Source organism: Phaethon aethereus, assembly GCF_964289735.1.
Source record: "Phaethon aethereus genome assembly, chromosome: 6".
Taxonomy (NCBI): domain Eukaryota; kingdom Metazoa; phylum Chordata; class Aves; order Phaethontiformes; family Phaethontidae; genus Phaethon; species Phaethon aethereus.
In genome coordinates, this window is record NC_138580.1 from 1,653,583 (window position 1) to 1,666,731 (window position 13,149).

At 43.6% G+C, this 13,149-nt stretch overlaps 1 protein-coding gene across 3 annotated transcripts in view; it reads right to left on the reverse strand.

Annotated features, from left to right (window-relative positions):
• The window catches only part of GALNT13 (polypeptide N-acetylgalactosaminyltransferase 13), a gene marked incomplete at its 3' end in the record, with an annotated part of 135,036 nt that overhangs the window by 2,336 nt on the left and 119,551 nt on the right, over positions 1 to 13,149 (reverse strand). Inside the window, exons 10-11 of one of the 3 annotated variants that reach the window (XM_082001645.1) lie at positions 9,263 to 9,397; positions 1,109 to 1,264 (exon numbers count right to left, since the gene is read on the reverse strand). In XM_082001645.1, the coding sequence (XP_081857771.1) occupies positions 1,109 to 1,264; positions 9,263 to 9,397 (291 nt within the window). Of the gene's footprint in view, positions 1 to 1,108; positions 1,295 to 9,262; positions 9,398 to 13,149 lie in introns of those variants that run through there. The other 2 variants (XM_082001644.1, XM_082001646.1) reach the window with 2 other exon arrangements.

A 13,149-nucleotide genomic window follows, 5' to 3' on the forward strand; every position in this document is an offset into this window, starting at 1 on the left:
ATATCATTGGGATTTTCAACCGCCTCGTAATTTTTTTCTTTCTGTGTTCTATCAGTATTATGCTATTGCAAAAACGGTCGCATTTGCTTGGGAAACAATTAATTACTAGGCAATATGATACTCATACAAGCCAGCCTAAAAGTTTTATTTTACTCAAACGTGAGAACACGGGCACGGGTGCAGAGCTAGCTGTACAGGCGTGCAGGCGCACAGGAGCAGGCTCTGTAGTTTCCCGCTTACCAAATGTATGCAAATAATAGCTCTGATGAGCAAAGACTCTGAATGCATGATGGCAAAACGACGGCGCACAGATCCGTTGCTCCAGCGTTGCTTTACTCTAGCGGTCATTACCGATAGCAGCGATATCGGCAACTGTGGAAGTTCTCAGTTTCAAAAAGTGGCTTTTGCGAATGAAAGACACCGGCAAAATGTTGTTCACAGCAGAAAGGGTACTTAGAAAATGAAAAAAGCCGTTTCTTGCAATAGCCTCTGCAAGCAGTGCTCGAGCGGGGCAGGACGTGCCCGTGCTGCCCGCGCCCGGGCTTTGCAGGCTGAAGCCCTGCGTCAGGAGATGCCGTGGGCTGCAGTGTCGGGGCTCGGCCACTGGCGAGCGAGGCTCCCACCCGACTTCAGTGGGATGCGCCGGGAAGGGGAGGCAGCCCTCGCCTGGATCCCTGCCCGTGCGCTGCCCTGTTACATCACCCAGCGAAACCGCCTAGGAAAGGAGATGTGACTAACGTCTCTAGGATTGAACTGCTTGAAATGGGGAATTTTCAAAAGGAATGTTTCTGATGAACGTTAAGCAATTGGCATTATTTATATGTCTTGGAACAGGGACCAAATCTTCAGCTACCGCAAACGGTAATGGTCGCGCTGACATCAATGGATCAAGGCAGTTGAATTCATCTAACATTAGTTATAATTAATAACAACTAATAACAACTAATAATGACTAACATTAAACATATATACTATCATAATCACCTGAGAAAACACGAAAGGAATTCAGTTGAGTTTAACAGGCAGAGAACGGAGAAGCATTTTTCTGGGAATAGCTTAAAAGATTACAAGTTATATTTGCTTTTTAATACCAACCTCCAACCGTTTGTTAAAGGAAATAGTCAGTGGGGCTGTAAAAAATGTTTCTAAAGACTTCCAGCCTTGTGTAGTTTCTGAGCATCCACGCTTGCAAGGGGCTGCCATTGCAAGCCTCCACAGTGGGACCATGGGTGCCATCCTCTATCCTGCTTAGTGTCAGGCACGACTGGGTGATTATGTGAAGAAATGTATGGCTCTGCACAACAGAAAAATGGTAGAAGTAAACAAAACCAGCAAAGACAAACAAAGGAAAAAGCAACAGACTGCTTGCGTAGCCATCCACAGCACTGAAGCAGATGAAGCGAAGAGCACGCTTGTGGGAATTACCAAGGGGTAACTGTGCCTGTGAATACTCTGGCGTCAAACCGTAGGCGAATTGCGCTAGCTGACACACACCTAACACATACACGAGTAGGCATGTCCACGGACTAAGCTTTAGTTTCACAGAAAACGTTCTCATTGCTCTGCTTTGAGGGACTGGCCCACTTGAGACCCATTCACTTTACATTTTGCCATTTAGACCTGAGCGTGCCTCCGAATCCTGCCCCCACGAGCAGGCTGCCTTGTTGCAACCATGATTTCCCACTGCACAGCAAGATTTGGGCAGAGATCATGTTTCTACTGCAGTAATATCCTGTACTAAACATCCTGAAGCTTACTCGAGCATTACTAAACTAAAAAGATAATGAACTAAGCATTTCCATGTAAGGAGATAAGAATTTTTTTGCCAACTACGATTTCAGCTCTTCCTTTACTGTGCCGACCCCCGGGAAGCTGAGCTGGAGGGGAGCTTCTATTTCCCGCGGTCCTGCCCGCAGCGGCGGCAGCCCGCAGCCCGCGTCCCAGCGCCGCGGGGAGCCGGTGCAGCCTGGGGATGCTCCTCCCGCCCCCTCCAGATCAGCAGCACATCATTACAGCTAATCTCGGATTAGGCTTTCCACTGAAATAATCTCAGAATGCATCGTTCACTTCAGTCTGTTGTTGTTGTTTGGTAAGGGAAAACGTAAAGCACATACAAAGAGGCCACTAAAAATACCGAGAACAAATGTCCTTATAATGTCACTTTGAGTAACCAGCGTGAACATCAATGCTTGTTTTGGTTTCATTACGTATTATTGCTTCGTGTTCACTTCTGCCTACTATTCTTTTAAGGGAAAACAGAGGTACATAAATAAAATACTTCGAAATGTGACGTTCTCTATGGCATGTTTATATTATACTAAATGCCTAAATTTAGTAGATTCTTCACATGCATATAAATAGTACTAAGCATTATTTCAGTGATCTGACCAGACTCTTTTCTCTGGTACATGAGACAGCAAGTTTAATTTATGTAAATCAGCAAGGCTGCACTGACTTTAGAAAATCCATAGTAATGGAAGGAAGAAATCATTTGTCCCCTTCACTCATTTTCTTAAACATTACTTCCTCAGAAGGCAATAAAAAAGCCTGTAATGTTTTCCCTGCTCATTTTTAAAGAACTAAGTCCTTTCAGACAGATAGTAAAAAGACCGCAATTTATAGGAATATTCAAACTATTGGCCATAATCTCTTGTGGTGGAAGTTAGTCTGATTACACCAAGTCCAGCTGGTCCCATAACTTTAAGAAGAGAAATAGTCACAAAGCCTGCAGTTGTCTGAAGGACGTAGACCCATAGCTGGGATACTGAGGATGCAATCTGTATTGACATCATTTGGGAACAGAAATGAAAAGGATTGGGAAAGTATGCAGTCAGCACAAGAAACAAGCCGTCCGGGCACATAAATTGTGTCCATGTGCTCGTGTGCTTCTCTGCCATCAATCTGCATGCAACTGAGACCAGGACAAGCGACTACCCGAATAAATAGGGTTTGGGACGCTGGGGTAGTATCTACGGAAAGGCACTAGGTCACGTCACTTTTACACCGCACTGCTAGAGGAGCGGGCAAGACGCGCTATTCTAGGGTTTGGTACGGGGGTTGCGGTCGTTACCAAACTTACCTCAAAGCTATATTCCCATTTACCAGCATACTGATGGAAGGGGGGGACAGAAAAGGAAATTGGGGTCAAACAGTGACGCAAGAAGCATTTTTGTTTCTTGATTCAAAACTCAAATTCAAAAAGATGAATTTGCATTCATCTCTCCGTGAATGCAAATTCAACGGCTCTGCACAGACACCATGTTGAGCGACAAATAGCAGCAATTACATGAGATCAAACCCTGACGTCATTACGCAGGCATGATGAAATGAAACTATTTTCCACCAGATGTGACATATTTACAGCACTATTTTTTTCCTGAGATCATTCACATGTGTTACACGTCGTAAGTTTTCATCACGGGGTGCATACAGGTGTTTGCCTGGCTGTCACCGGGAGACACAACGGGAGCCACCAGGTACGTGAGCACAAACCTGGCCAGGCTCCGCACGGCTTTCAACCTCAACCTGATGGATCTGCTTGGCAGCCAAACACCAGCTGCAAAAATACCTCCACTGAGACCCGTGCCCCAGCACAGGGGGAAAAACAAACACACAAAACTGGTTAGCAAAACTGGAAAAAGGAGTTTCATTAGGCAAGCAAGATAACACGCTGAGGAGCAACTCTGGCTCCAGCCCATCACAATTCCCAGATCTTTTTCTGCCAATCCACCACCTCGTTTCCCACCCCCATTCCAAAGCTAACAGCATTGATGCATTATAAATATGTTATAAAACCCATGCTGACAGGAAGCCTTTGAAAACCGGGAAATTCTAACTTGGCACATCCCACTGATGCAAGGTAATGGGCAGCTTGAGAAAGGGCCAGGGATCTTAATGTGCTGTTCAAGAAGTAGGAAAGAAAAGTATTAAAATTCAATAATGGAAGGCAATGGATTTAAAAAAAAAAAAAACCAGAGAGAAAAAAAATTCCTGCCAAGATGCAAAAACATTCAGAAAAAAAACGTTTTAAAATGCTGTAAACTAGTATCGTCTGAGGTGTTAAAAGCCATTTAGCATTAGAAATGGAGAGCGCCGCACAGACGAGGGTACCCTTGCTGGAAACAGCTGGTCTGGGTGAGCTGCAGGCTGAAGGTCATTGCTCTTGTTGCTCCTGGTGACAGCAGGTTTCTTTATTTAGTGTCCTCTTAAACCCAGGCTATACCACTAAGAACTTGTGCTATAAGGGCTTCTTTTTATGACTATATAAATACTAACATCAACATTGCGCTCCCTGTTTTTTCTTCTAGAGGTAATGTCTAAGTAATTTATCCCACTGGGTTAAAGAAAAAGATGCAGCTCAGCAAAAACTGCCCTGTAGGAAACAGGAATGGAAGAAAAGGTTTAGGCAACCCCATGCGACCCGTGGGGCCAGACCTGGCGGCCCCAGAGCCGCAGCCAGCGGGTGTCATGCTTTACTCAAACTGAAAAACAGAATTATGGAAAATCTATTTGAACAACAAGAAAATCACTTCTTGATTGCAAATGATTTTGTTTCAACATGTAGATATTAAGAGAGAACACTTTGATTCTTTTAATCTGGGGTTTTGCAAAAAAAAAAAAATCGATTTGCTTTTTAAGCTTGATGTAAAATATTCTCCATATTGCAAATTAAATAAACAAGCAAGCAACAGCTTATTCACACAAGGTTACTTGAATAGCTTTTCTTCTCACACCAACTCTCTCAATCAGCACGTTATTATTTTACAGCCACACCCGTCACTCAGGTTGGATTTTGCGGAGTTGCCGCCAGCGCCGTGGCACGTCCATCCTGCCTACAGCTGCGAGCAACTCGCCCGAAATCCTGTGCTGCGATTTAATCGAAGCCGCTCACAGCAGTAAAGCAGCACTTGTGCCAAGCAGCCCAGTCCTCACCGTTTCCATGCAAGTTTTTTGACCCAGACGAGAAGCGTTCCTGTGTTTCTATTCTATTCTCCTAAGCAGAAAGTTCATAAAACCAATTCTTAAGGTTTTTTTTTGAGAAAGATGCAAGAATAATTTAGCTCTCTGACCATTCACCTAGTTACGTGACATGGCGATAATCCCATCAAATACCAACTTAAACGTTTGCTTTCTTCAAGGCGAGAGCAATCGTTTGGGAACCACAACGTTCCCTTCCATTGCTATTATATTAAATTGCATCTCAAGCACAAGTAAAAAAATCACAGAATCTTAGAATCACAGAATCGTTAAGGTTGGAAAAGACCTCTAAGGTCATCAAGTCCAACCATCAACCCAACACCCCCATGCCCACTAAACCATGTCCCAAAGTGCCACGTCCACACGTTTTTTGAACATCTCCAGCGATGGTGACTCCACCACCTCCCTGGGCAGCCTGTGCCGATGCTTGACCACCCTCTCCATGAAGAAATTTTTCCCAATACCCAATCTAAACCTCCTCTGGCGCAACTTGAGGCCATTTCCTCTCGTCCTGTCGCTGGTTCCTTGGGAGAAGAGACCAACCCCCACCTCACCACAACCCCCTTTCAGGTAGCTGTAGAGAGCAAATATATTAATAATTCTAAGTATTAAAAGCATTTCACACAAATTCAGACACTTTTGGTATGAGAAAATGAGAAAAAGGGCTTTTTGAATAGCGTGCTTCAAACCAATCATATCTGATAATTTCACAAATAGGTATGAAGACATTTGAGATTTACCTTTCTTATCAGCACCACAAAACCTTCTCAGCTCCTTGTTCATTTTTGAAAAAAATATAAATGCTAGGAATACCTAAGAGGACTGTAATAGTATTAAGGTACGTAAAATTCTTGAAAAGACTTTCTATGATTGTAAAATATATTGTGTATTAAAATACCGTAACTTAAATGAAACTAGAACATTATATAAATTTTCGTAACAGTATGTAAATCAAAGAAAACTGTCTGAAAATCTCTATTGAGAAATCCCTTTTTACGATTATTTACATCTCTCATTGTAGCCCCAGAGGTGACCAAGGCACTTTTGTCCATTATCAAGTCTTAACTCCTGAATACATTTAACAGGAGGAAGGATGTGGTCTGTAACCGCCACACAGCACCCAGAAATCACCTCCATTTAATTTCTGAATAAGCAAAGAAATGTAAAACCGAGCGCAGTTTGGCTGGAAAAACAAATGAGTGGCTGCAAGTGATTCAGGCAGCGTGTTACAACTGTTTCTCGGGGTGGGGGGAAAAAATAAAATCAGAAGCCAGTTGTTTTCTCAGGAAAGAAATACTGCCTAAAAGAGCTGTGTAGCTGGAGGATCCCTGCAATATTTTATACAAAAATATTCTTGCCAATAAATAGAAAGGTACATAATGCAACGGGCTGTGATTTATATGTAGAACAGACAGCAAAACCGTTGTCTCGGAGATCCCTTATGTAAAAAAAAATGGTGTATTTCTTTTTTATGAGCTCCATCTAATGGCTGACTTTGTTTTTACACAGCTACTTAGAAATTATCCATCGTGGATCTCTTATGCTAAACTCAAGAGAAAAAGACAGCATGTTTCCAATGTTCAAAGTAAGGGAGAGCATACCTGCTTGAAAGAAATTTAGCTTTTCATGCAGAAAGGTAAAAGCAGCCATTTCTATGAAATGTTGGCAATACTTTTTAAAAGACTACTCGTCTCTCAGATAAGCCAATATTTTTCTAGCTTTGCAGTGATGGAAACATGCCAATACTAATTCAGCATCTTTCAGCTGAGAGTAGCAGAGGCGTGTGAGCACAGACCATTGAGGCAGCCAGTGTTAAAACTGCGCTCAGCGGGAAATTCATTTTCGGTAGCTTGTGCCCAAAATATTCAAAGGAAAACGACCGGCAATATAATTTTTTATCAGGAAGGATTGCTCTCTACGCTTCTGGTAGAGAAAGAGCATCTTGCGCAGAACCTTGCCTTGGGCCACGTGCCCAGCTACCGAACAGTGACTGGTACCTGGGAAAGGTGAGAGCTGGGGTGGGAGCGAGAGCAGCCCCTCAGCGCGCGGATCCTAGCGAAGAGCCGAAAAACAGGCTTGCCTTCTGCGCTGTTTGGGCTCAGCCAGGGCTGGGCTGTTGAAGCACATAAAAATGTGTCTCGTTTGTATCAGCACTAGTGTGGCCAGCAGGAGCCGGGCAGGGATCGTGCCCCTGGACTCGGCACTGGTGGCACTGGCACCTCGAATCCTGTGTTCAGTGTTGGGCCCCTCACGACAAGAAGGATGTTGAGGTGCTGGAGCGTGTCCAGAGAAGGGCGATGGAGCTGGGGAGGGGTCTGGAGCACAAATCTGATGAGGGGCGGCTGAGGGAACTGGGGATGTTCAGTCTGGAGAAGAGGAGGCTGAGGGGAGCCCTCATCGCTCTCTACAGCTGCCTGGAAAGGGGTTGTGCTGAGGTGGGGGTTGGTGTCTTCTCCCAAGGAACCAGCGACAGGATGAGAGGAAATGGGCTCAACTGGTGCCAGGGGAGGTTTAGATTGGGTATTGGGAAAAATTTCTGTACTGAGAGAGTGGTCAGGCATCAGCACAGGCTGCCCAGGGAGGTGGTGGAGTCACCATCACTGGAGGTGTTCAAAAAGCGTGTGGACGTGGCACTTTGGGACATGGTTTAGTGGGCATGGGGGTGTTGGGTTGATGGTTGGACTTGATGATCTTAAAGGTCTTTTCCAACCTTAATGATTCTGTGATTCTACAAAAATATTATTTAAAATATTTTAGAAATTAATATTTATTCAATATTCAGAATTCATCCTTTAAGGTATAGCTGAGATAAACTTGAAATACTTCAATTTAAGAGTCAGAAAACCTGATACATTAAGGTGTTAAAGTTTAAAGCAGAACCACGCACACTGGTGGGCAGAGGATGCTGCTGCTGTGCTACGCACCAGCGCATCCTGCATCACAGGGTGTCAGACCAGTGAGACTTGCCATGACCACTCCGAACATAACTAAAAAGCCACCCTGGACCCGAGCAGAGACCTGCCTGCATTTGCTCGGGACAGCTGAGAGCGAGGAGACATTGACTCCCCGCACAGGCTGAGGACGCTGTGCCCGCTGGGTTTGGCGATGTTTAATTTCCTACAGAGATGGATCAGGAACCTCCGACACCGATTCCATGTCCTCGGCCCCTGGTCAGCACTACGCCCCTTAGCTTCTATTTAAAACAGTCTAAAAAACTGATTAAAAATCAATTATCATCTTCTCGCAGGAATGAAACAAAGGAGGATAGACGATCTTAAATCTCAGGTGTTAATTGCAGGCATGAACATTGTCAAATGTACCTAAAAATTATCAAAATATTAATGTATTTTATGTAAGAAGAAAAATAATCTTCATTATGAAAGAGAAAATTGGTTTAAATTCAAATGTTAAACCTGAGAATGTATCAAAAGGTACCAATTAAATTGCACCCCAACGGTAAGTATCGCTGTTTTTCTACTCGGCAGTTCAATATTATGCAATGGCAGGTTTGCATGCTTTTTTCTTACCATAACATGTTAGAAAGATCCTGTCTTGAAGAAAATGCCAATATCTTTGTGTGAATTTCTCCATGCAAAACTGCACATTCACATTTCAGAGCAAAAGCTTAAAATGAATATTGTAATTTTCACCCGCTGTTTCCTGTCTCATTTAAAAAGAAGAATTATTTGGCCATAAAATACTGAGATATTTATACATATTTTGTATTAATTTCACAAGCTCTCCTTAAGCCACCGAATTTCTTCAAATTGCACTCTCTCAAAACCAGAAACGGCCACCTCCCATCCCACAGTAGTGTCAAACTAAACAGGAGACTGGGATGCAGAAAATGATTAAACACAATTTAAATCCAGAGTCAAGAATCTTTAAGAGGCAGTAGCAATAAACTGGAAAAATTGTAACTGAAAAATAAATAAATCTTCTTTTCTACTTGATTTATATAAAAAATGCAGATAACTTCTTTAGGTTTGCAAGAATGCAAGACAGCGCCAGCTACTAGAAGTGAGCTTTTGTAAACAATAGTTGACTTTCTCACCCCTCTAAAAATAAAATTTTGTGGACACACAATTTAAAACCTGGCGGTTAGCCAAATTACTTTGCGCTCCCGAGTCCGTGCTACGGCCGGAGACACCGTCGGGGCACACCACGCCACCAAGCTCCGGCACTCACAGACTCCCCTGCGACACGGCCACAGTCTATCGGGAATTCACTCCTGGCTCTAAGGCTGCCCCGCGAGGGCGGGTGCTATCGCCGGCGCCTCGGGTACCTCGGCATCGTACTCCCAGAGCTGGTTCCCCCTCATGTGGTGGCACTTCAGCATGATGACGGGGCCGTTCAGCCTCGAGACGTCCAGGCACAAGTCGTCTGTGCGGATCTCTTTGTCAGCAGTGTAAGAAAACACCTGGAAACAGAAAACGATTGCAGTGACAAAGAGTCAGCAAAAGTCCTAACCCACTGCCGCTTCGGAATATACGCAATTTTCACTCCAGTGGAGCAGAAACTACTCTCTTCTCCAAAGACTGAGGTGGTGCCTTGGATTTCATGAGAGTTTCATCAAGTTTCTCCACTAGTGAATGTCTGTTGTAGATAAGAGAAGGCGTATCATGTTTAGGAAAAGCAATTTTGAGGGACCAAGCCCAGGAATCACCCAGGCGTACACTCAGTTTTACCTCCTGCGAATTCTACAGAAGCATGTAATTGTGATTAGTGCCATCAGGAGGAATTTCACAGATGTTTTAATACAAGGGATAAACCGAGCCCATCATGGGAAAAATCCAAACTTTCCTAAACTAAGTCTTCCTCCTAGTATCTACCTTAACTTTGGGCACCAAAGATTATCTACGTTAAAGAGTCATATGCATGACTATTTCAGGAATATCAGGTCACTTAATAAAATTAGGAAATAAATTAAGACACGCAAGAACACTCCCTCAACAAACTTCTATCAAACCCGTGATAAGTTTCAGCGGGATCGTTTAACCGAACGCCTTCAGCGAGGAGCCAGCTGGACACCACCCAGGCTGTGATTGACTCTTTTCCCTGAACGCGTGCACAATAAGGATTCGTTCATTTGCGGTAACTAAATATGACCAGTTCGATGGTCTCTCTGCGTTGCAGGGCCGCCACGCAGCGCTGGCTGAGCTCTCGTGGTATCACCACCGAGGCCCTGCAGCAGGGTTCAGGCTGATGGCAGAAGCATGTCGAACTACATCTTGACACTTTGTGGGTGGGTTGGGAGCCGGAGAAGCGCTAAATCAATTTGACTGCAGTTTCTTGATAACTTTAAACTGCCGTGGGGTCTCCAGCCATCCCTCCCGCACGCTCCTCACCAGCCACACAAGGAGCACGGTCCACTGTCCAGAGATGGATGAAAACATGGAGACCACACAAGAAGGGGGAGAGAAGGAAGAAAGCTGGTAGACAACTGCCAGTTTTTACATTAAATCGCATGGCTCAGACACATGGGAAGCATCTCTGCTCCTAACCCACCGCTCACAACTACCATAATGTTGCCAGCCCCAGCACAAAAGCTCCTGAAATGGCCTTGGATCTGTATTGCTTCCTGCTTTCCTTGCAGAGAACCCTTTTCTTAGCAAAAAGTGAATTTTTCTGTCCCCTCTCCTCAGCAGAAGGAGACCAGAGAGCAGAGCCTCAGCCTGTCCACAAGGATCCACCATCCCACGACAAAGAGCCCCTGGTCTGCTGCTGGAGCTCACGCAGCTGCAGGACCCCCGCGGTGGAAACAGAAATAGAATAAAGTTTGCAGTTAATAAAATAACGTCAAAACCGTGACAGATGATAGAATTATGACGTCCCATTCAAGTTTTGATGAGTATAAATCTTTATCTACAGCTGCAAAGGAGACACAGTGTCATCAAAAATATGCAAAATATTCACTTATGTGTCAATGCCTAAATTAACAGAAAAATGTAATAAAAGCACGGACAAATACAGCCTGTGGACATACACCTCAATTACCTGGTGATTTCCGAGTTCCTACACAACCCATTCCTCTTGTAAAAGGACTACAGTATAATTAAAAGAGCCTAGACTGAGATCTGAGCCACCAATAATGCAGTGCCCCAGGGGATGTCTAGCCATCGAGACTTCCAGTGAAACATTAAATTGTAGTCAACGAAGAACACTCAATGAAGGAGCCAAGGAAAACTTTTTCAGTGAATTAAGCAGAGCGCGGGAGATACCACATCACCTGGAAACAGGACGCTTGGCAGTGGTGTGCTAGGAAAGGCAATTGTCCCCACGTAACTCTTAAAAAACATACTGCACAAAGCAGCCAAGGGAATAAAGGCAAGACTTTTGAAGTTGGAGGTTCAGATAAATCTTTCAAAGCAATCATGGAGTTCGAAATCAGCACGCCAAGGTGGGAGGGGAGCAGCCAGGTCCAAATCAAAGCCATGAGGGAGAGCAAGAGCTGCTAGGATCAGCAGTCTTTCCATTTACCAAATTTCTTATTCACCGCTCACCGGCCACTTGTCTGGGTGGAAATCTGGGCTCCAAAGGCATGGCAGAGCACCAGCTGCCTTTTGCATTTATTCATCCAGCGATAAATCACCGAGATCGAACTTGAGGGTCTCAAAGAGATGCTTTCACTTAAAAACACATCAGCCACAGGCCAATGCTGGCACTTCTCTCCAGTGGCAAGAGAGACTCTTAAATACCAACCTGCCAGCGCTCCGCTGAGATCACACTGCGGAGCACGCTGTCCTTTTGGAAGGGGGTGAAATGAGTCCGCAGCACATCAAAAATGCCACTTTGTGTTCCTATCGATATTTTCGACATTTCCCTTGCCCACTCTTCTATCTGCAAAAGCAAGTCTCAGAACCTTTAAAAAAAAAGTGCCACCTCTTCTCTGTTTTGCAAACATGAGTCCTGCCAAGGTGCTGAAAACTCCATATATGCACTAGCGTGTTCAGTTACATTCTGGAAGTATTTAGAGACGAGAATTTAGAGGTGAGGGCTGACCGAGGAGCAGACACGGGTGTCATCTTGAAAAGCAGCTCTAACTGTGTCTGTCTCTGGCAAATCTCAGCAAGAACTAAAGCACTCACAGGTACTCGAGTATGTTAAATGCACGGCAGTAGAAGCAGTTTTTTCAAATTTTCTAATTCATACACACTGTCACACATGCACTTCCCAAGTTCCAGTTTGTGTCCTCAATTTCTGTGCTTTTTCCAACTTTTTTTTTTTTTTTTTAATCGTAAGATGTCTGCCTACACCTTGTCCCTGGTAAGTAAAAACCAAAGGCCGATAAAAAAGGTCTACATTTGATCAGACTGATCACTGGTTTGTTTTGTAGAGGTCCAACAGATGTATGTCCTCTGGATCAGATGAGCTGGTATTAGCACACCAGGCTAAGTTCATGGAAGTGCATAAGATTACTAAAAAAATTCAGGATCATTTCTGAGGTTTCGTCAAAAACTGTAGAAGAGCAGTCCACGAAACCGAGGTCTGAAGCTTTTATAAAAAATTATTCATCTTTATAATTATTAATATAATTATTAATAAAAATTATTCAACTTCAAATTTATAAAAAATTATTCAACAATTATTATTCTCATTTATATTAACATCTGAAAAATCTTCTCAAAATAAAACAATGTAAAAACAAAATCAACCATCTTCAATCATTCATCAAGAACTCAGAAAATCCGCCTCCAGTACACTGTTTTGAAATGATCCCTGTTCAAAGAACATGACACTTTGGGACATGGTTTAGTGGGCATGGTGGTGTTGGGTTGACGGTTGGACTTGATGATCTTAGAGGTCTTTTCCAGCCTTAATGGTTCTGTGATTCTACGATTTTTGGAATAATAAGCACAGAAGTCAAGAAGGAAGAAACTTTGGGAAAAACTAATAAACAACCTAAAATGGGTCAAAAAGACTATTGGTGCTATAACATTGAGCTGTGATACCTATAAATATCTATATAAGTATGTACCTGTTTGTTGGAAGGGATATATATCTCTTCCATAGACATGTTTATTTCATTTATAAGTAAAACAGGCCCTACTTGTCCAGTGGTGCTACTCATACTAAGCACACTGCTTGGGATTCAGACTCCCAAGTGTCGCATCCTTGATTGAAACCAGCCAAAGACTGGATCAGGGAGAGAAAGATAGCACGTAGTTGAGG